Source organism: Clarias gariepinus, chromosome 18 (genome assembly GCF_024256425.1).
Source record: "Clarias gariepinus isolate MV-2021 ecotype Netherlands chromosome 18, CGAR_prim_01v2, whole genome shotgun sequence".
NCBI classification, from domain to species: domain Eukaryota; kingdom Metazoa; phylum Chordata; class Actinopteri; order Siluriformes; family Clariidae; genus Clarias; species Clarias gariepinus.
The window spans coordinates 9,608,889-9,631,723 of NC_071117.1; the positions used below are offsets into that span (position 1 = coordinate 9,608,889).

General features: G+C 39.4%; 1 protein-coding gene across 1 annotated transcript; it reads right to left on the reverse strand.

The window, feature by feature from the left end:
- Positions 1 to 907: 907 nt before the first annotated feature.
- On the reverse strand, positions 908 to 22,148 carry LOC128506253 (cadherin-23). The gene is made up of 30 exons (XM_053476613.1): positions 22,002 to 22,148; positions 20,081 to 20,149; positions 18,741 to 18,904; positions 17,506 to 17,550; positions 17,315 to 17,404; positions 17,095 to 17,184; positions 16,781 to 16,888; positions 14,674 to 14,787; positions 13,819 to 13,912; positions 13,145 to 13,257; positions 12,754 to 12,927; positions 12,502 to 12,630; positions 11,675 to 11,830; positions 11,040 to 11,220; positions 10,819 to 10,952; positions 9,295 to 10,245; positions 8,474 to 8,599; positions 8,088 to 8,324; positions 7,896 to 7,994; positions 7,623 to 7,795; positions 6,782 to 6,930; positions 6,370 to 6,677; positions 6,167 to 6,277; positions 4,803 to 4,994; positions 4,033 to 4,127; positions 2,877 to 3,041; positions 2,552 to 2,740; positions 2,354 to 2,425; positions 2,218 to 2,254; positions 908 to 1,349 (listed from the first exon to the last, which is right to left on the reverse strand). Exons 1-30 carry the CDS (start codon positions 22,066 to 22,068, stop codon positions 1,242 to 1,244), a joined length of 4,740 nt encoding a protein of 1,579 aa, XP_053332588.1. The 5' UTR covers positions 22,069 to 22,148; the 3' UTR covers positions 908 to 1,241.
- Between the last annotated feature and the right edge of the window lie 687 nt (positions 22,149 to 22,835).

A 22,835-nucleotide genomic window follows, 5' to 3' on the forward strand; every position in this document is an offset into this window, starting at 1 on the left:
TCAAAGTGGCGTTCAAGTCAAACCAGAAGAAAGAAGACAATATGGTGATGAGACGCTATAAAACATTTGAACGGTGCAAAAGTTTTAAAGAAGGCGGTACGTCTGTGAATGACGATCCCGGCTGAGCGAGGTGGCTCGGAGCCCGGTGTAGTTGTTCCCGTTAACATTCAGCGACTGGAACGGCTGCAGGGATGGGAATCACCAGAGGCCATCCAATACAATCTGTATTCGCGATTCTATAAATATCACAATTGTATAAACACCTTTTTTTTGATAGAATGCTTTTGTAGATTTACAATTATAAACAACCTCTGGAAATGATTTCCTCCAACCACACAGGATGATGTGCTGCCTGGCCATGTGTCAAAAGAGTTGAGAGCTCTGAATGGCCACATTTTACCACCTTAAATGTACACGAATCTAAAAAAAAAACCATGAATCGCCACACAAATAAATCACCATACTACCTCGACGGATAACTTGTCGCAAGGTTGTGGAAGAGACGCATCAGTCTGTGTGAACTGTACACTCGATCATTCATCAACACCACTTGCACGTTACAGGATCTCTGTTGGGAGTTATTGCCACATCCCTCGTACAGTCCTGACCTCGCTCCAAGGCATCTCCACATGTCTGGTTCATTAAAGGAGTTCCTGGGAGGCCAGTGTTTCAGACGTGAGTTAGCCAGTTAATCATTATATAGAGAAATAAAGGGACAACTACTTTACTGACTGACAACCGTGTTCTGTTATCCTGCGCAATCGAAAGTCCCGGTTTGACTCGAACACCCCTTGTATATAAGGTATGTACTGGGTGTAAAGTTTTTGAGGACTATATCATTTTTAACAAATGTCAGGTTTATAATAATTTATTCTATACTTTTATCACCTTGACTAGCCTTTTTCGTTAACGTTAATGCAGTGCTATGCTAATACTCTTATCGCTAACTAAGAGGATGATAACATTGGTGTTGCATGATTGCTGTAAATCTGCTAACAGTAGTATGTGGACAAAAAAAGTCTAAAAAATATGGCAGCTGAATCCTTTGGAGTTTGAAAATATAAATATATGCCTGATTGGCTTTTTTTTTTTTTTAACCAAGACAAAGCAAATCTCTTCCTCCTCTGTTGGGGAACTTTTTTTTTTGTCCTTTTAACAAAAACATGCTCCAGTTTGGTCACATATAAAGAAAGTGTCTCCAGTCGATTAGTCAGATTTTAGACGTGTACTGTAGCTGGTTATTAGAGGGCAGAGGTGAGGTTGTCGATACCGCCTGGAGCCGGCACTGATGTGGTTCTCTTCTGAGACGCTTCTGATGCTTTTCTGCTGCTACACCTGCTCTGTTTATCCTGAAACAGTCGACACAAGAGTGAGATGAATGTTAAGTAAGGGATAAAGCACTAAGGGAACTAATCAACATTGTAGTGTAGGGGGAGGCAAGCTCGGTCCTAGAGAACCGCAATCCTGCAGAGTTCAGCTCCAACCCCAATCAAACACACCTGAGCAAGCTAATCAAGGCCTTTAGGATTATTATGGTTACAGGTGGGTGAGTTTTTTTTTTCACGGTTGGGGCTGAAATCTGCAGGACTGCGGATCTCTCGGACCAAACTTTCCTACCACTGACCTAGTGAAAGTGACACTGTCTAGTGTTTTATCCCTTGTCCCATGGTGGAAATGTTTTCTGACACTTACAATGCACAAACAATGCAAATCTGAACCCAGCAAGCACTGGGGGTACATGATAGGAGGGGATAAACCCGGACCCTGGAGGTGCTAGGCCACTGTGCCACCAAAATTGGTCCACTTCGAAGACTTTGAGTCTTCGGAATTCCAAGAGTCGTTCGTTTATCACGTGACAACCCCATTAGATTAATCTGTGATGAACGAGCTACTCAATCCCGGGAATGGTTCAGAGAAGACCTCAGGTGTGCTAATCGTAGACTGAAGATCCAGATAATTAATGAATTCGTCATTTCTTATAACATTATATTTTTGTCGTGTTTGTTGTGTGACCAACAGTTGCTTAAGTAGTAGATGTTAGGGAAGTAACACGTAACATTGTAATTACATTTTGCAAAAAAATTGACTTGAAAAAAGATTTGTTCATCGAGTCTCAAAGATCTGAGTCGGTCCGAACTTCCCATCACTAGATCCGATAGTCCTGATGTAGCGACCCCCCCTATACTTATTATGGACGTAGCCTGACTGTTGACTTACCTCCTGGTTAACTTTACATACATCTTCATTGGTGATGCTGTAAAGTAAAAGACATTGAAGCATAATGTTAAAGAGGATAGATCTCAACCATGCCCTGAAGTCCTAAAAACAAAATACATTGCTTCTAAATACTTACATGCTACAGCTGTCTGGCTTTCCAATGTTAAAACTTTCTTTATCTGAATCAGTATCTTTAATCCTCTTGAACCTGAGCCAGGAATACAAACAAAAAGAAACATATTTACCAAAACGATGGAAATTTGCATGTATTGTAATTATTGTGTCAGAGAAAACCGCTAACAGCTAGTCAGAAGGAGAATGTTGAAGGACTCACTTTATCACGCCGACCACCACCAGAGTGATAAGAGCGACGAGGCTGATGGCTAGCAAGACACCAAGCACAACAATAGCTGTATCGTCTTCCTCTCGCTCAGGTTCTTTCTCCAGTCCTTCCAGTTTCACGTCAGAACCGAACACTTTTTCCAGTTCGACTCTGATGCTCTCGGTTTCGCTCTTCAGCTTCCTGTAGAAATCACAGCGTAGTTTTAGGAGGTTTTTTCCCACAAAGTTTGGTGAGGACATGAACTCAATAGTAAGTACTCTTTTTTTTTTTTATGTAGACCCTGTCAACCATGACGAGCTGTTTTGCCTTGACTTACTCGTGGACTTTTTCAGCACTGATGGTCATACCAGCCTCATTCACTGCGATGAAGCTGACGTACGTCTTGGAATTTGCTTTCGTCACCAGTGAACGCATCTCAAATCCCTGCTCTCCACGTACACTCATGATGTGTATGCTCCAACCCAGCACCTTCTCCAGAGACCTGAGGGTAAGAGCGTGAAGGGACAGGTGAATGAGGGTGCAATAAGTCAGAGTCCATGGTTCGTGGATTGCCATGATTTGGTGATGCTCGCTTGTTCTCTATGTTTCGAGTACCAGCATAACCTGCTTATGTTAAAAAGTTAAGATATTTATCACTTGAAACTGAGCTACAACACATGTGTCATCTTAAATATCATATAATCTAGTTTAGAGTGGACTTTTGTGGATAAAATGTGTGTGTTAATGTTCCAGCTGAAATACAACCCAGATCCTGCTTCATTCTGGCAGCTTGAGTTTAGTTCTGTTTCACTCCTTTTCCTAACCCATTGTTTCAGTGTCTGTAGCTTTAAATAAACTGCTCCTGAACACCCCTTTGACAATGTGCTTTTTTTCTACCCAATCAGAACAGAGGGAGTGGAAATGTCCATGTTTGAGACCTTAGCAAGGATCCCCTCCCGATGTCCTCACTAAATTAGTTGGATCCTATTCCAACCTGTCAATAGGGCACTTTAATGTTAAGGCTTAGCCAATCAGCTCTCTCTAGTCCCACCCCTCGCCGGCTGCATCATCCGGCAATCGAACTTGCAATAACAATAATTAATTCACGATAACATTCTCAATACTAAGCAATATAATCTGAACAAGCCAATAGCATTTAGCTGCTATCCTAGCCTTCCTTAAGAGCTTCAGAAGGCTAAGGTTAGTTGTTATCACTTAGCTGCTACCCATCAGCCTAGCGTTATTTACTGTAGCCTTTAAAAATAATGTCCCGAGAACAGCAGAACCGAGCATTGAACCAGGAGAGGGTCTCTTCTCATAAAAAGGGTGTTTCTTTTGTGTGTTTATGCAGACTGAAAACTCATCCGAATGTCTCAAAAAATAATTAATTTACCATAATATGTGCCATTTAAAGAATTTTTATTATTTTTTTAAATCACGGTCAGGGATTTTGAACAGAATTCAGTCAAATTTTGAACGGAAATAATACTTACTTTTGAGTTTCTGTAATCTTCATCTCAACGGTGTGAACAGGCTGGTTCAGTGTGATCACCACGATCTTCTCACTGTCGCTGTCTTTCACATGTACCTGGAAAAGTCACACAGAGGGTCACATGGTGTGTGTTTTTTCTGTCATTTAAATGAGGAAAAAAAAAACACATTTTCCGTTCTTCCAACCAGTCGTAAGTTGTCGAATCCACAGTGACAATAAAGCAAAACTGAAACTGAGAAAATTTACCTGACCAAAATGTACTTTTTGGGAAAAAATACTGCAGTTAAAGTAATTTGCTGGTTTTAGCAGCAGTGCGTAGCGTATAAAGATTAAGTACTCGAGATGGGGTAAAAACGCAGATTCTTTCAGTGGCATAGTGAGGGGGTGTGTATGTGTGTGTGTGTGCCCTGCGATGAATTGGCACCCTGTTCAGGGTGTACCCCACCTTATGCCCTAAGTCTCCTGGGATAGACTCCAGGCCCCTGCGACCCTGAATACAGGATAATGTGGTATAGACAATGAGTGAGTGAGATTCCTGTATAATCCTACAGGTGGTGCACTGTAAACTATTCACGCATTGGCAGGCAGTACAGAATCCTGTGTGGTACGAACAAATTCATTACTAAGTTAATTTAAATTCGTAAAAGAATCTAATAAAAATGGAATTGCAATACAGATCGAACTGGCACAGAGGTATCGTGATGATATCGTATCAGGTGATCCCAGGTGGTTCCTGTCCCTAGTAAATATGTTGTGCTTTCAGAGACTTGCCTGTAGTTCAGCAGTTGCAGAGAGTTCTTGTGTATCTGTGGCTTTAACACGAGCAGTTACAGTTCTCCCACCCATCTCACTTAAATCCAGCACATACACCTGACCCGAGGTGCTCTCAATTCCCAGAAATGAACTGGACTCCTGCATGGAGTAACGGAGCTTCTCAAAGTCTGCGACGTCAGGGTCCGTCGCCTACATGGAGACAAGAACATACATGATCATATAACACCTATATTATCATCCCTGCACTGGCTACCTGTTCAATTTAGAATTAATTACAAAATAGTACTACTTACATACAAGGCTTTAAATGGTTTAGCTCCCTCATACCTAACCAGTCTTTTGATACGCTATAATCCACCACGTCCCTTAAGATCACAAATCTCCGGACTTCTGGTAATTCCCAGAATTTTAAAATCTACAAAAGGGGGCAGGGCATTTTCATATTTGGCTCCAAAGCTTTGGAATAGCCTTCCAGACACTGTTCGGGGAGCAGACACGGTTTCCCAATTCAAAAGTAGACTCAAGACGCATCTCTTTAATCTGGCATACGCGTAACTCATCCCATAACCTCATACCCCAGTACACCTATCCTGAATGGCAACTACGCTTATTCTCTCCATCTTTTCTGTATTTTTCTACCCATCCTGAGACATCTGGAGATTGTGCCAGCTTCAGTAGACAAAGGCCAACCCTGCGAGGTTTCTAAGGCATCTTGAGAAGGACCTGCTCCAGCTAGATTCTGCTTTATGATGGCTGGAGCTACACATCCTGCTCCTGTGCTTCCAGTGATCTGACCCCATCTGCCCTCTGCACCTACTGCTGAACTGAATCTACACAACTTCTGATATATTGAACTTTCACCTGCACAACACACTTGATGTTATTTCTATCTGTTATCACCCAGATGAGGATGGGTTCCCTGTTGAGTCTGGTTCCTCTCAAGGTTTCTTCCTATTGCCATCTCAGGGAGTTTTTCCTTGCCACCGTCGCCGTCACCCTTGGCTTGCTCATCAGAGACATTTCATTCATCATTCATTTATTTTATTATTATATTATTATTATTTTATTATTTATATTATTATTATTTTTCTCACACATACACACTTCCAAATATTTTCTTTTCTTTTCTAAAAAAAAAAAAAAAAAAAAAAATCTTTAATTTTTTTTTGTGAAGCTGCTTTGGGACAATGACCATTGTTAAAAGCGCTATATAAATAAAATTGAATTAAATTGAATTGAAAAGAAGTCCACCAGGGATGATTAGTCCAGATATGAACAGTGAGTGATGTAAAATCATTGGCATCTTTTACACAACAAGTCACTAATTATGTGTCAGAGCAGCACAGGACACTGTCTCCTACCTTCACGGTGAATACTGGATATCTGAATGGGGCGGTGCTAAAGATTTCTGCCGTATAAATTTGACGTTCAAAGTCTGGAGCCTCGTTCACGTCTTCTACCTGAATTACCACCTGTTGGGGCACAAGTAAGAAGAAATTGAAGCCTAGAGATTACTAGGTTTTGTTTGGGTTTAGTGTTTGGGGTTGAATCCGTGAAAAAATACCGTGGTTATAGCGGAGTTGGGAGGAGTCCTGGAGTCAGTGGCTTCCACATTAACAAAGTACATTTCCTTCTTTTCCTTATCCAGTGACTTAAGCGTTGTAATAGCTCCAGTTTTGTCCACACCGAACAGGTCTGTGTTTGACATTAGACGATAAGTGACCTGGACCAGCTGGCTTCCTGTAAGCGCTTTAACCACGCCCACATTTGTTTCACGTGGTTCGTTCTCCTTTACTGAGAAATAGTAGGTCGAGTTCTGAAAGACGATGGTGTCCGTCAGCTGGTTGACTCTCACCTCGATCGTGACTGTCGCTATCAAGGGAAAAATATACCCAATCTATACAGTTTCCATAATATGTTTAATGTTGTCTAGTTGTTGGGAAGTGAGACAGAAAGGGGTTACAGTCTGTACACACCAGTAGCGTTGAGACGAGGCATTCCTTGATCTTCTGCTATAACCCGAAGCTCGATCTCTATGTCCTCAGTGATGGTAGTAAGGTCACGAGTCCAGGTGATGGCTCCTGTCTTAGGGTTCAAATCCAGCATGTCGGAAGCTTCAGAGAACCTGGAGATAGAAATCTTTACAGGACTTTTCTTTTTCTCTGTTTATAATTTGAATAGGTTTAACCACAAGTTGTAAAGATTTTCCCTTTTATTATGGTTGTGTTGTACACACAGGTTATAACTGTCTTTTCGTCCTAACCCAGCCATTACCAAACTTGACATACATACCAAACTCATGACAAACAGTATTTCCTTATATATTTCGACTAGAAAATAGCAAATTTGTTCTTATAACTTCATAAATGTAAATATTTCACCAGTAATATAGAGATGCTTAGGTCAGGTTTTTGTAAGGAGTCTCCAGTGTCCAAGGTAAGGTTTCCTATGGAGGAGAGTCTTTAAAACTGTTGACATTTCAAGCTAGAAACAACAAATGACTGTTTTGATCTCCTATAACATAAGTGCTAATACGATCCATCTTGTTTTAAGAATGTTCCATAACTACAGATGTACTGTAATAAGCTAAAAATGATAAAACACCAGCAATAAAACACTTGAGAGTGTGCTGTAATCAAAGAAAAATAATCAACCCCCAGGTGGTAACAGTAAGTCTGTTGCTTCTTGGGCTCCAACCACACCGCATTATAACATCTCAGATATTCCTTCCCAGGACCCTACATTGGTAATGTCAAGACTCTAGTCTTACTTTTTTAAACCCTCACTGTGCAATATACATTGAATTTCCATGCTGACCTGTAGGTGATGAAAGAGTTGTTCCCAGCATCTTTATCCGTAGCAGACACGGTTAACACCAGATCTCCTTTTTTAACATCCTTAGCCAATACATGTTTCAAGTAGGAGGGTGTATTGAAAATTGGTGGGTTGTCATTAACGTCTGTCACAATCACCTTCAACGTGGTGACGTTCTACGGGAACCAAGATCAAATTCAGATGATGTTTTTATTATATAAGATTTAAGGGAGATTTGAGTGCGTTAACCTCTAAAGACAAAAGAAATCAATTTACCTGTCTTGACGGCATGCCGTGATCATGTGCCACAAGGACCAAATCATAAATCTCTTGTGTCTCTCGATCCAGTGTCCCAGTAACCATCAGAGTCCCATCCTGCAAGACAGAAGAGTGAGCAACATTTACATTAAATATAAGGTTATATTTTGCACCTTATTTGTTAGAAATATGCCTCTTTAACCCGCTCACCGATTTTAAGCTGAAAACATCAAGGTAGGAGTATGTGGTTAAGGTGACCTCTCCGTTCAAGCCAATGTCGCGGTCAGTCACATGAATTTGAGTCACGTCACCTGCTTTGTCTTCAGGGATAAGTAAAGGATTTTGGAATTCTGAATATTCTGGGTTGTTGTCATTGACATCCAGAACCGTTATGTTGATTTGAGCCGTAGCACTTAAGCCATTGACGGGTTTATCTACAGCCACCACCTGTGGTGGAGGCAAAAATAAAACCAGGCAGGTTTGTATCATCTGGCAATTAGGGTCAAGTTCGAAGAATTTAAATCAGAGTACTTTTTTATAATCAAACTGATCCAAAAATAGTATAGTGGATCAACAATAATAAAAATGAGACAGACCTCTATAACGTAGTTGTCTCTTGTCTCTCTGTCAAGACTGGAATTACTATGCAGAAGGACCACTCCTTTGTCGTTAATTTCAAAAACATCACTGGTCGAAAGAAAGTGTCCATTGGAGAATCCACCCTTTAGAGGAAGTAAGCAGGATGGAAAATATTACAGGGGTTGAAAACTCACTCACTTACTCCCTTACTCGTTGTCTATACCGCTTTATCCTGTATACAGAGTTGCAGGGGGCCTTGAGCCTATCCCAGAAGACTTAGGGCATGAGGCGGGGTACACCTTGGACAGAGTGCCAATTCATCAAAGGCACACACATGCTCATCCACATACTATGGGCAATTTGGGAACACCAATCAACCTAATCTGCATGTCTTTGGTCTGTGAAAGTAAATCGGAGTACCCGGAGGAAACCCACCAAGTACAGGGAGAACATGCAAAATCCACGCATGTAGACCCCGAGACGGGAATCAAACCCGGCCCTGGACGAGCAAGGTGACAATGCTAATCACTAAGCCACAGTGCTGCCTATATTTAAAACTTAAAAAAAATGCTAACAACAAAATTTCTGGTAAACTTTCTAAAACACATTCTGGCAAATGCCAAAACATTTTCCCTCCCATTTGGGTCCCCTGCCAATCCCTACCCACCAGCCCTATAAAGTGCCAGCTACCATCCAGGGAAGATAAGAAGAGTATATCTTTCACCCCTTCATCCCTCCCAGAGGAAAAAGCCAATTTTGTCCCCTTAACTTCTGGCCACATGGCCAACACATAGCGGAGATAACATTCCCTTCCTTGCTGTTACTCTTTGTACCTCACCTCATTCTCATCCGTGACTTCCAGTGACACAATTGGAGATCCAGGAGGTATATTCTCATAGATAGCCACATCATATCGATTCTTGCTAAACTTCGGAGGTTTATCGTTTACATCCTCCACCAATATAACAACCACTGTGGTGCCTGTAAGAGACGGACTGCCTCCGTCCATCCCTTCCACCTCTAGGGTATATTTCTTTGCCTTGCTGTAGTCCAGCATTTCAGCCACGCTTATTATCCCGGATACGGTGTCTATGGAAAAGGGTGCGGGTGAAGAAGTTGGATCCTGCTTGGAAATGTGATAGGTCACTAAGCTGTTAAGACCTTCATCTTTATCGGTGGCAGTAACAACAGTCACGTTTGTTCCAATAGTGGCATTTTCTAAGACACTAGCCTCATATCTTTGTGTGGAGAAGATGGGGGGGTTGTCATTGACGTCGGTTAACACAACCACCACGGATGCAGTTGCTGAGCGAGGTGGTCGACCCTGGTCTTCTGCAACCACCAAGAGGTTGTACGTGTCCTGGATTTCTCTGTCCAGTTTTTCTACTACCAAGATTAAACTTGTTTCTGGGTCGATCCTAAACATCCCGGCTGAACCCTCCAGCCTGTACCGGATTTCAGCATTTAACCCCGAATCTGCATCCGTTGCTTTTACATTTGTCACGTTGGCTCCAAGCTTTACATCCTCTGGGATGTTAACGGTGATTGAGCTGGAGGCAAACTTAGGACTGTTATCATTGATGTCCAAAACAAAGACGACAACCAAAGCCTCATCACTGTTAGTGCCGTCTGAAATAGACACGCCGATGGTATAGTTCCTACGGGTCTCGTAGTCTAGTTTAACTCTCGTCGTCAGCATTCCTGTCGTCTGGTCAATGGAGAACTTGTCTGTGTCCGTTTGGACGGTTAAGGTGACAGGAACGGCAGGGGACAGAGACAGGAAGGTCACCTGAAAATCAAAACATTTAATTGTAACCTTTAAACTCTGACAAATGACAGAAAACAGACTTCCTTTGTCATCCTTTTGTCCTATGAAACCAATGAGCCAATGAGCTAGGAAATGACTAGCTATAATGTCTTATGATGTAACTACAGTTTAACAAAACTGTGCAAGCTGGAGATGATGCCCATAATCAGTATGGGACCAAAAAAGTAAAAAATATCTGAGAAATACGAACAAATCGGAGAATCTATATAAATAAAAGAAAGGTTTTGTCTGTACATTGGCCAGAACTCGCTGTATCAGTGATAACTTTTTAAACTCAATAGATTATTCATCTATTGGAAGACCAGAAACCAGTCTCAGAAAAGTCTGTTATGGCCTAACATTATCAACAACTAATGTTGCATTCAGCAAAGTAAATGTGTGGAAATACTTCAATTTATTAGAGGACCCTTTTTAGAACTTTTTTTGGGAACGTTTACATGTAAAAAGAAATCAAAATAAATATCGGAATACCAGAAAAGAAATGCCATCTCAAGTTAGGGTGATGATCTGCCTTATGGAGTCTAACAAGTTTACCTTGACAATTTCTGCCCCCGCATCTTGCTCTTCCTCTACTTTCCCCTCATATATTTTCTGAAAGAATTGTGGACGAGAGTCTCCTGGTGCCTTAATCTCCACGGGCACAGAGGAAGATTGGCTCACGCTGCCCCCTGTAGGCATAGAACAGAACAAAAAAGTGAACTCGCCATGTGCATGTCTTCGATTTTTTTGAGATGAAGAAACAAACTGAAACTTACCATCTCTCGCAGTCACGTACAACAAGAACTGGAGGATCTTGTTCTCCTGAAGTGGGATGGTCTTCTTTAGGGTTATCGCTCCTGTGTTTTCATTTATGACAAAATAGCCCTCATCATTCCCGAAGTCGATGAAGTAGCTGATTTCCCCGTTCGGTCCCTCATCTAGATCTGTTGCTTCTACCTATAAGTGGGTAAAGAAACTATAGTGTCAAAAAGAAGCTGTGGTTTAAATAATCTTTGGTGATTTGGTGATTTCAGCTTTTTAATCCAAAGTGCACTGTTTAGTTGGAATGACTATCTTAATACAAATGTGTTCTGATAGTGGAAAACTCATAACCCAAAAAGCTCTAATAAACCATCGGGACAGTTATATACAGTAATGTTCAATACTAAACCAATCAACAGGATGATCCTGAAACTGTGGAACTGTAAAGTTATAAATATAGGATGATCCTGATTTGTGTAATGGTTTAAAGTCAATGAAACATTTGTCACTATAGTTAAATATAAACACGCACACATACACACACACCCTGCTATATAATGGTATCACAGAACATCCAGAAGTTATAAACAAGTCTAAGATAAGACATTTTTACCGACTTAATCAGATTCCTCAAACAATAAAGTGTCACCTTGACAACCTGCGTGCCAACAGTATCATTCAGGAAAACTTTGCCCTCGTACTTGCTGCTTCCGAAAACTGGACTGTTATCGTTCTCATCCAAGAGGAAGATGAACACGCTGGCCATCGTGCTGTGGCTGGAGGGGGGGTCCTCTCTCGCCTCGATCTGTTTTACAAGGAAAAAACAATCCTCTCCAGCATCTTCTCCACATTTTATTACAGCAGATCTTAAAATGGAAGGATTCGATTGTATCTTGTCTCATATATTTTTTTACAATATACAGTATCATAACAAATAATCGCACTTTCCACACTTTCTCTATGAAACATCAACATAAATTTCATCCTGTCTTATGTAAATTCAGCACATTATACCTTAATTAACTTTAATTTATGATTCCTCTTGGCACAAACCAAACTGAAAGTTTTATTCTTGCTGACATTTTTGGGACACATGGTGCTCTGTCTTTACTAAATCTTGCAAAAATGCTAAAAAAAAAAACCACACAAAAAAGGCTTAAGTTTCCTAGGTTTGTATGCTGAAGTACCGCTGTGTTACATTCTTCATACCTCAAACAGCCTTTATTTCACTCCTCTACTGAACACACCATTTCAGTGTTTATGTAAATGAGCTACTGGCTGAGCCACTCCCACCAGAAAACAGCAGAGCGGAGCAACAAGCTGGAGAAGGGGTTCCTCTCATATGAGGTCACACTGGGGGGCTCTAATTGGTTTGTCTAAACCCTGGCTAGTACCAAAATGCAATTATTACAGTTATAAATAGGCTTCACTGTATCAGTATGTACACTTTTGGTCTGTTTTCTTGATGTATGTTACCTGAAAAACAAAGTTCTTTGTGGTTTCTCTGTCCAGCTCGGCGGGCGTCTTCACCATGACGGATCCGTCAGGACTGATAGAAAAAGGAGCTGTATCTGGAACAATCCTCAGGGTTCCCACAAAACCTCCCTAAAGATCAGAAGAATCCATCCTCACAATAATCCAGTCTAGTTTGTATGCTTGATGTTCTACAAACCTTCTTACAATTTTTTACCTAATCTTATGTAAAGTATCTTTAAAAGCCACACAAACCTTATCCTTGTCTGTGACCTTGACCTGAAGAATTAAACTGTCCTGGGGGGAGTTTTCCGGTATGAAATGAGTGTAGTTGCTGTAGTCAAACGCTGGGGCATTGTCGTCCACGTCCTCAATGGTGACCAACACAATAGCATTGGCGGTTTTAGTGCTGTCGTCCCGCTGAGCTGCCTGAAATGCACACACACACACACACAAGCAAGTTTGTATTACTCTCCTTGTGGAGATTTCCCATGCCACCTTCCGTTTTTTTACTTTTTTAACAATTTTTACTTGAGATATTAAATGACCTTCTGATTTAACATTAAATATTTCTCCACTTTGATGCCTGGCATAAATTAATAGGATGAATACAAGCTTTTGTATTTTATCATTGCAGAACGTCTACCTGTATTTGGAGCGTGATGGTTTCTATTTCCTCTCTGTCTAATGCTGCTGTCACTGAGATGATCCCGGTGTTTCGGTCGATGCTGAAGTTGGGCTGATATTTATTCGGAGTGACTGCGAAGAGCATGATAAACAAAACCATTCATACAAAATGGAAATTTAATCAAAATAATAAGAAATCATGAAAATGAATAATAGGCTTGGGGTGTTCAAGTGAGACTCGTGATACAAGTTCCGGTCAATGTAGCCGTAGAAGCGCCTTCACTGGGGACTAAAAGCACAAGAAGAGTATACGAGATTTAAGAACGTCTGTTAGAAGAACTGTAAGTCTTTAAATGACGATCCCGGCCATGGTGGCTCAAAACCCATTACAGTCGTTCCTATGAAAGTTCACAGGCCAACCTGCGTATCTGTCTGTGGGAACTGTACACCCAATCATCACCAACACCACATGCATCGTACAGGAACTCGGCTGGGAGTTATTGCCACATCCCCCGTACAGTTCTGAGCTCACCACAAGAGATTTCCACATTAAAGGAGTTCCTGGGAGGCCAGCGTTTCAGACATAAATCAGACAGACAGTCTGATCATGCTGCTTATTCTTGTGGGCAAAAGTTTATTGGAAAGAAGAACCTGGAAAACAAACTGTAGAGGGAAGAGTGTGAAAGTTTGTACCAGTGGTTATGCTGTAGTCTACAGGTTGATTGATTCCAGTGTCTCCGTCTTGAGCTTTTATGTTGTCTGGCGTGATTGTTGTAAAGAGTCCAGCCTGAAAGCAGAGTTCAGAGTTTTTTTTTTGCAAACTTGATACAGAACACAAAGTAGTGCATCCAGACATCCTGTACTAATAAGAATTTAAATTAGTTTTTTTTTTAATCAGGTTTTCTTTAACAATCATTTTTTTTTGTCACATGACATCCTACGTATAAATGAAAAAATGTTTTGTCTGTACATTGGTCAGAACTAGCTCTTTTAATAAAATCTTTTCATTTGATACACTGGAGGACCCATAACCAGTCCCGAAAAAATTCTGTCTGTATGTCTGTATGTCTGTCCAGACAGATTTTGTCACAGCATCACGCAAAACTGACTGAACAGAATTTAATGAAACGTTTGCAGTCATTAGATATCTGCCCGAAGTTTAACCTGCGTCATACGTGACATCTAAATGTTGAGTAAAAGCGATGTTATGAACAGTTATGTGCCGGATTTAATAATCTACTTTAAAATAAGCTACTTGCTTAATGTGAACAAGCACCTGCACCAATAGATATTAATTGTTAAAGCTAAACTAAATATTTTCTAGTTTTTTTAAGACAAATTTCATCTTTATCCAATTTACTTTTTAAATTTTTCGCCTGTTTGATAAATTATGTTTCTATATTTTCTCATTTTTTCCAGTACCCAATTTTGATTCACCACTTTCTGTTTTGTATCAAACACATTTTGATGTTTTATTAACCCCTTCATGTTTATTTTCAAACAGAATGTGCAGCCCTGCCTCTGGAGTTTAGTAAATCACCGTCATACCAGATTCTCAGGAATGGATGCCTCATACAGTGCGTGATCGAAATACGGGTTCAGGTTGTCAATGTCTTCCACGTTGATGACAACATTGGTGGTGTCATACAGGTTCCCCGCATCCTACAGAGAACAGAAAGAGTCAGCTGTCCAAATCCAAACCTGTGTCATTTTTGTACTTAAAAGAACTCAAGAACTTAAGAGAAATCAATAAAAACAATATAATAAAAAGAGAAACACACAAAGGTCATGCCCAAGTAAAGATGGATTTGATTTGTAGATGGATTTGTCTATAATCTTGTCTAAAATAAAGACGGACAAATCATGTCTCAGGTAAAGAAAGATGAGTCTATAGGCATGTCTAAAATAAATTCAGATGAGTCCATGATCATGTCTCAAGAAAAGACAGATGAGTCCATGGTCATGTCTCAAGTAAAGACAGATGAGTCCATGGTCATGTCTCAAGTAAAGACAGATGAGTCCATGGTCATGTCTAATCTTAAGTAAAGTCAAAAGAGTCTATGGTCATGTCTAAAATAAATATAGATAAGTCTATGGTCATGTCTCAAGTAAAGACAGATGAGTCCATGATCGTGTCTTAAATAAATACAGGATGAGTCCATTGTCTTGTCTCACGTAAAGACAGATGAGCCCATCGTCTTGTCTTATGTAAAGACAGATGAGTTCATGGTCATGTCACAAGTAAAGACAGATGAGTCCATGTTCATGTCACAAGTAAAGACAAAAGATTCTATGGTCATGTCTTAAATAAATACGAATGAGTCTATGGTCATGTTTCAAGTAAAGACAGATAAATCTTTGGTCATGTCTCTCGTAAAGACAAATGAGTCCATGGTCATGTCTCAAGTAAAGACAGATGAGTCCATGGTCATGTGTCAAGTAAAGACAGATGAGTCCATGGTCATGTGTCAAGTAAAGACAGATGAGTCTATGGTCATGTCTTAAGTAAAGACAGATGAGTCCATGGTCATGTGTCAAGTAAAGACAGATGAGTCTATGGTCATGTCTCAAGTAAAGACAGATGAGTCCATGGTCATGTCTCAAGTAAAGAAAGATGAGTCCATGATCATGTCTCAAGTAAAGACAGATGAGTCCATGGTCATGTGTCAAGTAAAGACAGATGAGTCCATGGTCATGTGTCAAGTAAAGACAGATGAGTCCATGGTCATGTGTAAAGTAAAGACAGATGAGTCCATGGTCATGTGTCAAGTAAAGACAGATGAGTCTTTGGTCATGTCTCAAGTAAAGACAGATGAGTCTATGGTCATGTCTCAAGTAAAGACAGATGAGTCTATGGTCATGTCTCAAGTAAAGACAGATGAGTCTATGGTCATGTCTCAAGTAAAGACAGATGAGTCTATGGTCATGTCTCAAGTAAAGACAGATGAGTCTATGGTCATGTCTCAAGTAAAGACAGATGAGTCTATGGTCATGTCTCAAGTAAAGACAGATGAGTCCATGGTCATGTGTCAAGTAAAGACAGATGAGTCCATGGTCATGTGTAAAGTAAAGACAGATGAGTCCATGGTCATGTGTCAAGTAAAGACAGATGAGTCTTTGGTCATGTCTCAAGTAAAGACAGATGAGTCTATGGTCATGTCTCAAGTAAAGACGGATGAGTCTTTGGTCATGTCTCAAGTAAAGACAGATAAGTCTATGGTCATGTCTCAAGTAAAGACAGATGGGTCTATGGTCATGTCTCAAGTAAAGACAGATGAGTCTTCGGTCATGTCTCATCTTAAGTAAAGACAAAAGAGTTTATGGTCATGTCTAAAATAAATATGGATTATTGACTCATCTGTCTTTAATTATTATTTATTATTATTACTTAACTTTAGTGAAACATGTCAGGTTTTATTACTGAACCTCATGACAAACCATAGCTACAGTATACAGTACAATAATACGAGCGAACAATCCTGTGTTGCTTTGGGAATATTTTCATATAAACCTGTACACATGATTTGAATTGTTATCATGGGGTCATGGTGTACTTTATCTGACTTAAACCTTCCAGTCACAGCTACTGACAGACACTTTGTTTGTCATATGGCGTAGATAATAACGTTATATGGTTCACATGGTTAATATTTACCACTGCTTTCACAGTGAAGTTGTAGATGTTGGCAATGTTGTAGTTCAGTCGCCTGCGTATTCTGATTGTCCCATCGTTCCGGATCTCTAAATCGTCTGGCGCTGGTGGCTGGACAGAAGACCAACAACGCATAGTCCATATTTGATCACAGGAATGGTTGGTTTAATCAGGCTTTTTATAAGTAACAAATAAAGCACGACGAGGCCGTGTAATGCGTTATCCCAAAATTGATTATTTTTGTTTTGTTTTTTCCCCCAAATACAGTGACTGTATAAGCCTTTGACATTCATGGCATTACCGTTATCGGAACTCACCAGTATGGAATAAGTCACTATGCTGTTTTCTGGTGAGACATCAGCATCGACTGCTTGCACCGTCAACACCTGGAAATTCACTGGTTCCATCTAAACAGAAAAAAAAGTATTCCTTATATCTCTGACCATTAATCCAGTTTAATTAACAGTAAACAACACCTTGTTGAGATACAGTAGGAATGAAACGGTAACGATAAAACTATATCATCCGATATGTCACCTCAGACACATCAGTTGTGTAGAGTTGCTTTTCAAACACTGGTGCGTTGTCATTGATGTCCAAAACATCCAGGGTCCGAGTGTGCTTCACCTATAATAAAAAATAATAAGCCGTTTCAATACCACATTTTCTAAAACATCAATATTACTTGATAATTTTAATGTATATATACGTAATGAATGCACACTTACTGCTGTGTTGGTGCAGGCGACTGCATAGTACAGAGTTCCACCAGACTAGAGGGAGAAAAGAGCGTTTAAATCTCTCTGTGTTTGTACAGTGGACTGAGTAAAAGAAAGAGAAACTTAATAATAAATTGTCTAAAGTGGTCAATAAACAATCAATAAAAAAAAATCACGTGTCACAATTTGCCATTGCATTTAAAACTGTGTAATTTATTTTTTATTAATCATCAAAAAAAAGGTTTCTAGGCCAAACAATTTAATTGGTTGCTAAGCAACATAACCAGTATAGATTAGGCCCTGACCATGAACAGTACAACGGCTTAATAATTACAATCGCTGTTTTCAATATGATGAAATACAATGTTCAATAATTATTTAAGCCATATCACATGAAAGGGAGTTCTGATATTCAGCACTAAGCTGATGACTGTCAATTAGTGTAATTAACGAGAATAAAAGTAGATTTAGATTCATACTGGTTCTATGTAGCCAAAATGTGAACAGAATAAAACATGGATGAGATGGACAGTTCTGAAAAGGCTTACAAGATTTACTTTACTTCTTCCAAAATAGAATATCATCTCTGTTAACTTATGCATTCCAGGGTTGAATCCCCCCCCCCCCCCCCAAAAAAAAAAGTAGAAAGCTAGGGTGTACGATCCCTTGTTCCACACACCAAGTAGTGTCCTTGATCAGGGTTTAGATAGGGATTTGGGATTCAGCCTTGTGTTAAAAGCTATTTAGCTTATTTAGGTTCAGATACCAGAAACCGATACAGCCAGGTATAATAAAATTAAAAAGCATTACGGTTTGTTTATACAACAGAAGTAAATTAGTAGTTGGATCCAAGATGGCTGCGCGGCGGTAGCACGCAGCGGCCGCTCCGGAGCCAATACGGTGCTCGCACTGTCACTTTGTTGTTGCTCTTGTTTGCACATTTGCACGTGCACTTTATGATGTCTATAAAACCTGTGGTTATACTTAGCTAGTTAGTTTTTGTTAATTTATGTTGTAATTTATGTTAGGTCTCTCTGTCCTGTCTCTGCTAGCCAGCTAACTAGGCCTCTTGGTTAGCTAGTTTAGTGTTTTTGTTAATTTATGTTGTAAATGTATGTTGCATGTAGCACCTTGGTCCTGGAGGAACGTTATTTCGTTTCACTGTGTACTAACTGTATATGGTTGTAATGACAATAAAGCCAACTTGAACTTGAACTTGAACTAAATGGTGTGTGAGAGGAGACCTCGCTCAGAGCCTCAGCATCCAGAGTCTGCTTGGTTCTGACGGTAGCACTGGTTTCTCCGGGAATGTAGACCAGCTCCACAAAGTCCATGCTCGAGGGGAAGATGTACACCTCCAGCTGCAGTCGATCCCCAGAGCCGATGTTAGTCAGGATCTCCACATCTCCTGTGGGCCGAATCACACCGATCTCATATCAGAATATCGTACAGGCATATTTTCAAGCCTTCCTGCTGTTTCCACTTTCCACATGAGTGATGCCTTAAATTAGCATCATAGGCTATCAGCAGTTTCTTTTAACCTGCTTAAACATTATTATAAATTCAGTCCAAAGCTAGCTAGTTACTTAATTGCTTAAACCGAAGACACTAGGCCTGCTAACTACATGAAGCACATTTTCATAAAGATATATATATATATATATATATATATATTTTTTTTTTTTTTCTCTCTCAGTAGAACAGTATATATTATTCTTGCTAAGCTCTTAATTTAGGGGTCCAAGCACCAACATCGTGTGAACTTTTTTTTTTTTTTCCTCAGGCATTGTGTGGATCCAAATGATTGCTGTTTGAATTAAGTAAGATATAAATGAATGGACAAGGCAAACATTTACCAAGCTAGCTATGATGCAACAACCGATCAATGTATCGTTGGCTACAAATAGCCTGATTTCATCATTAAATTCTCTTCATTTGATAAGAAAACACAGTAAGGTCATTGACATTGCTAATTCCATCTTAGCAAATAAAATATGGGACATCTTCTTAAGTAAAAATTACCTTAGACCTACATACTGTACGTATTCAGAATTTTCTAATAATTTCTTAATGTGAGAATGCAAAAATGATTATTTACCATAGTTTTAGACGGATTATATTAATTGTTAAATGAACAATAAACAAACTAAAAATGTTCTAATGCCAAATTGTTTAGCTTTTTTTCTAAGACTAAATGGTTAAAATTAATTTATGTCTAAAAATAGCCTTTATTATTTTTAAATAAGAATACAGTATTGTAGATAAATCTGATGAGATTTAAGATATTTTCACTTGCTTAAATGTAATGTTTTTTTTTTTTTTTTGCAATCACAGAGCAGTATCAGGATTAAAATGGAATTGATGATGAAATATAGTCGTTATATCATAGACGTGTTCATTCAGTCGAGATGAAGCTAAACGCTGTGTGTTGATGTAACCAGGGAACGACTCAGTGTTCATGCTGTTAGTCTGATGAATTTATCGATGAGATTTGGATTTCATGCTGCCAAACAAGGGAAACCAAAGCGCTCTAAAGATACTTTGTGTTTATAAATTAATAAACAGACATATATTATTATTTTACCTTCATAGCCCTCTTGAGTAGAGCCCACTTTCTTGCTACTTCCAGATGCACAGTCGATCGCTGAAGAACCTGAGGGGGCACAGAGTCGACACATTATTCTCTGATCTCTATTATATTTACTGTACATTCATCTTCTGCTTCAAATAGGAAAGGCAGAGAGAGATAGAGAGAGAGAAGAAAATAGTTTACATTTCAGAATTTTAAAATCATTTATTATGAAAAAATTTACAATCTATTATGATGATTTACAACATTTCTATTGGTACTTATGCATTTTATACTGTAGCTCTTTCAACTTTTTGACAAAAGTGCGTCTGCAGAATTCCAGGTTTATAGTGTAACCCTTGTCCTAATACTTTATCTTTTCTGTTATAGCAACAAAATAAATATTTTTTTTCTGTAAGGAGATGTACATTTCGTATATTTTACACTGAAGCTCATTGATTGAGGTGTTGGACTATGATTCTGATGGTACCAGGTTTAAACCACATGACCACCAAGTTGTCCTTGTTGGGCCCATGAGCAAAACCCTCAGCTGCTTAGATGTATAATGAGATAAAAATGTATATCATTTCAGATAAGGGTGTCTGGCAATTGCCGAAAATATGTCTGCTCATTGGCACTGATAACACTAGGATGCTTGAAGGCTTGAAAGTTGTGAGCGCTTAATTACAGTCAGAATTTAAGCGGTGACTGGAAAGACGGTTTCCTTGGTTTCTGGTTTCACTGTTGGCGTGGTGCTATAGTGATTAGCATTGTCACCTCGCACCTCCAGGTTCTGGGTTCGATTCCCTACAGAGGTTCCTAGATGGATGGATGGATGGATGGAACATGTTTCGTGGATTAGATTAAATGTCTCTATTGATTGTATGAAATCTGTTCTTCAGTAAATAAGATTTGTATTTCTTGAAAAATTGCTGTGGTGTAAGAGGAACAAAACTCCTTTGTGTTTGAGTTTCCTCCCTTTCTCTTCCCTTGCTGCTGTGTGGTACTGCTATTGTTTTTGTATATTGAACTTGAACATTTTTTTTTAGAGCTCTAAAGGTAATGATGCAAAATGTAAAGTGGACCTATGATGCAAAATTCACATTTGAGTCATGTAAGAGAGACTCCCTGCTTTTTTTTTCACCCTTTTACCATTTTTGTATTGGTTGGTGTAAGTTTTCCCTATAATGTGACCTCAGATAAGAAAATCCCCGACATGTTAATTAACTTTGCTGTTTCGGGGATGGGCGTGGCTCAGAAGTATTTCATTTACATACAGTAGACACTGAAACCGCATATTTGGTAGAGGAGTGAAACAGAGGGAGATTGTGGTATAATAAAAAATCCAGTATCTGAGGACTATTTAACACACTTTTGGGAAACTCTGAGGCCTGTGTTAATTACGTAAAAAAATAGTAAAATATGGAATTGTTTAAAACACCCTACATACACCTTTTTATGTGTCTGAAAGTTATATATTGAGGGTAAATATCTGTTATCATTTTTTATATTTTCCAGCAGAACGGTTGCCTAGAAGCGTGTATTTCCGTATTTGTTCCTAGACGTTGTGTTGCTGTGGTGGAAGACGGATGTCGTCTGCGTCCGGATTGAAAATCCATCTCCTGGTTAAAAATCAAACCCAGTGACTGGTAGAGGTTAGCACGCTTTTCTCTGAGACTGTGTTTATTCTTCTACACAATCCCAGTCAATATGAATTGATCTTAAAGTCACAGACTCAGGTTTATGGTTTAATGTGAATAAAGAGAACTTTTTATAACCTCTTTACTTATTTAATTTAACTATTATTCATGAAATGTTACTCAATCAAATCCATATCTAATAAAACAACTTAACTATAGAAAGAATAATAATAACGTACACGGTATTTGATCAGGTTGTGTAGTAGCAGGATTCGCTTAATATTTTGGTAACTTACCGATAGCGGCCTGTGTGACGTGAACACACACACAGACCAGAGTGAGGACGGAGCAGAGTGCGTTCATATCGTCCCCCGGAGTGTCTCCTCTGTCTCAGGATGTGATAAGTGAACCTCACACGAGATGAGATGTGAAGAAAAGGGACAGAAAGAACTCACACACACACACACACACACATACACACACATACACCCCTCCCTCTGTATCTTTATCTATTTCTCTTAGTACACTGCTCGCCATAAACAGTAATGACTCTCCGTCAGGGTCAAAGGTCTGTAAAAACGACAACTTTACAGTAGGACCGAGGGTGCGTGTGTGATTTAGTGAATAGAAACGTATAGTCATGCTAGTAATAAACACTGGATTGGTTGTCAAAGATGATTGTTTCCCGGTGTTATTTGTGCTTTCTTATACCATTAAAATATTTTTAATGTAATGTAATATAATATAGCATTAAAAACAACAACAACAACAACAATAGAGCTGTTTTAAAGTAGTGAATGGAGAATTTAAACATCAGGATAACAGAGACAGGATGTGATCCTCGCCCTTACATCAGTGATAGGTGATTACACAGACGTGATCTCATTAGAGCTGATATTTTTAGCACACAAAAGCTACACCCAACACTGGTTGTGTATCTGTTAAATAGTTTTTGCTCGTCCTTGTGTTACTATGCGTTCTTCTACCCTAAGCTTCATCATAGTGCTATTTATAGATATTAGATTGGTCTGAGGTCTTCTGACTGGGCCCAGTCCCGAGTCTCACCACTTTATAGGGGTTTCCTTCCTGTTACTCATCAGTCTTTCATTTTGATAAAAAAAGAAAGAAAA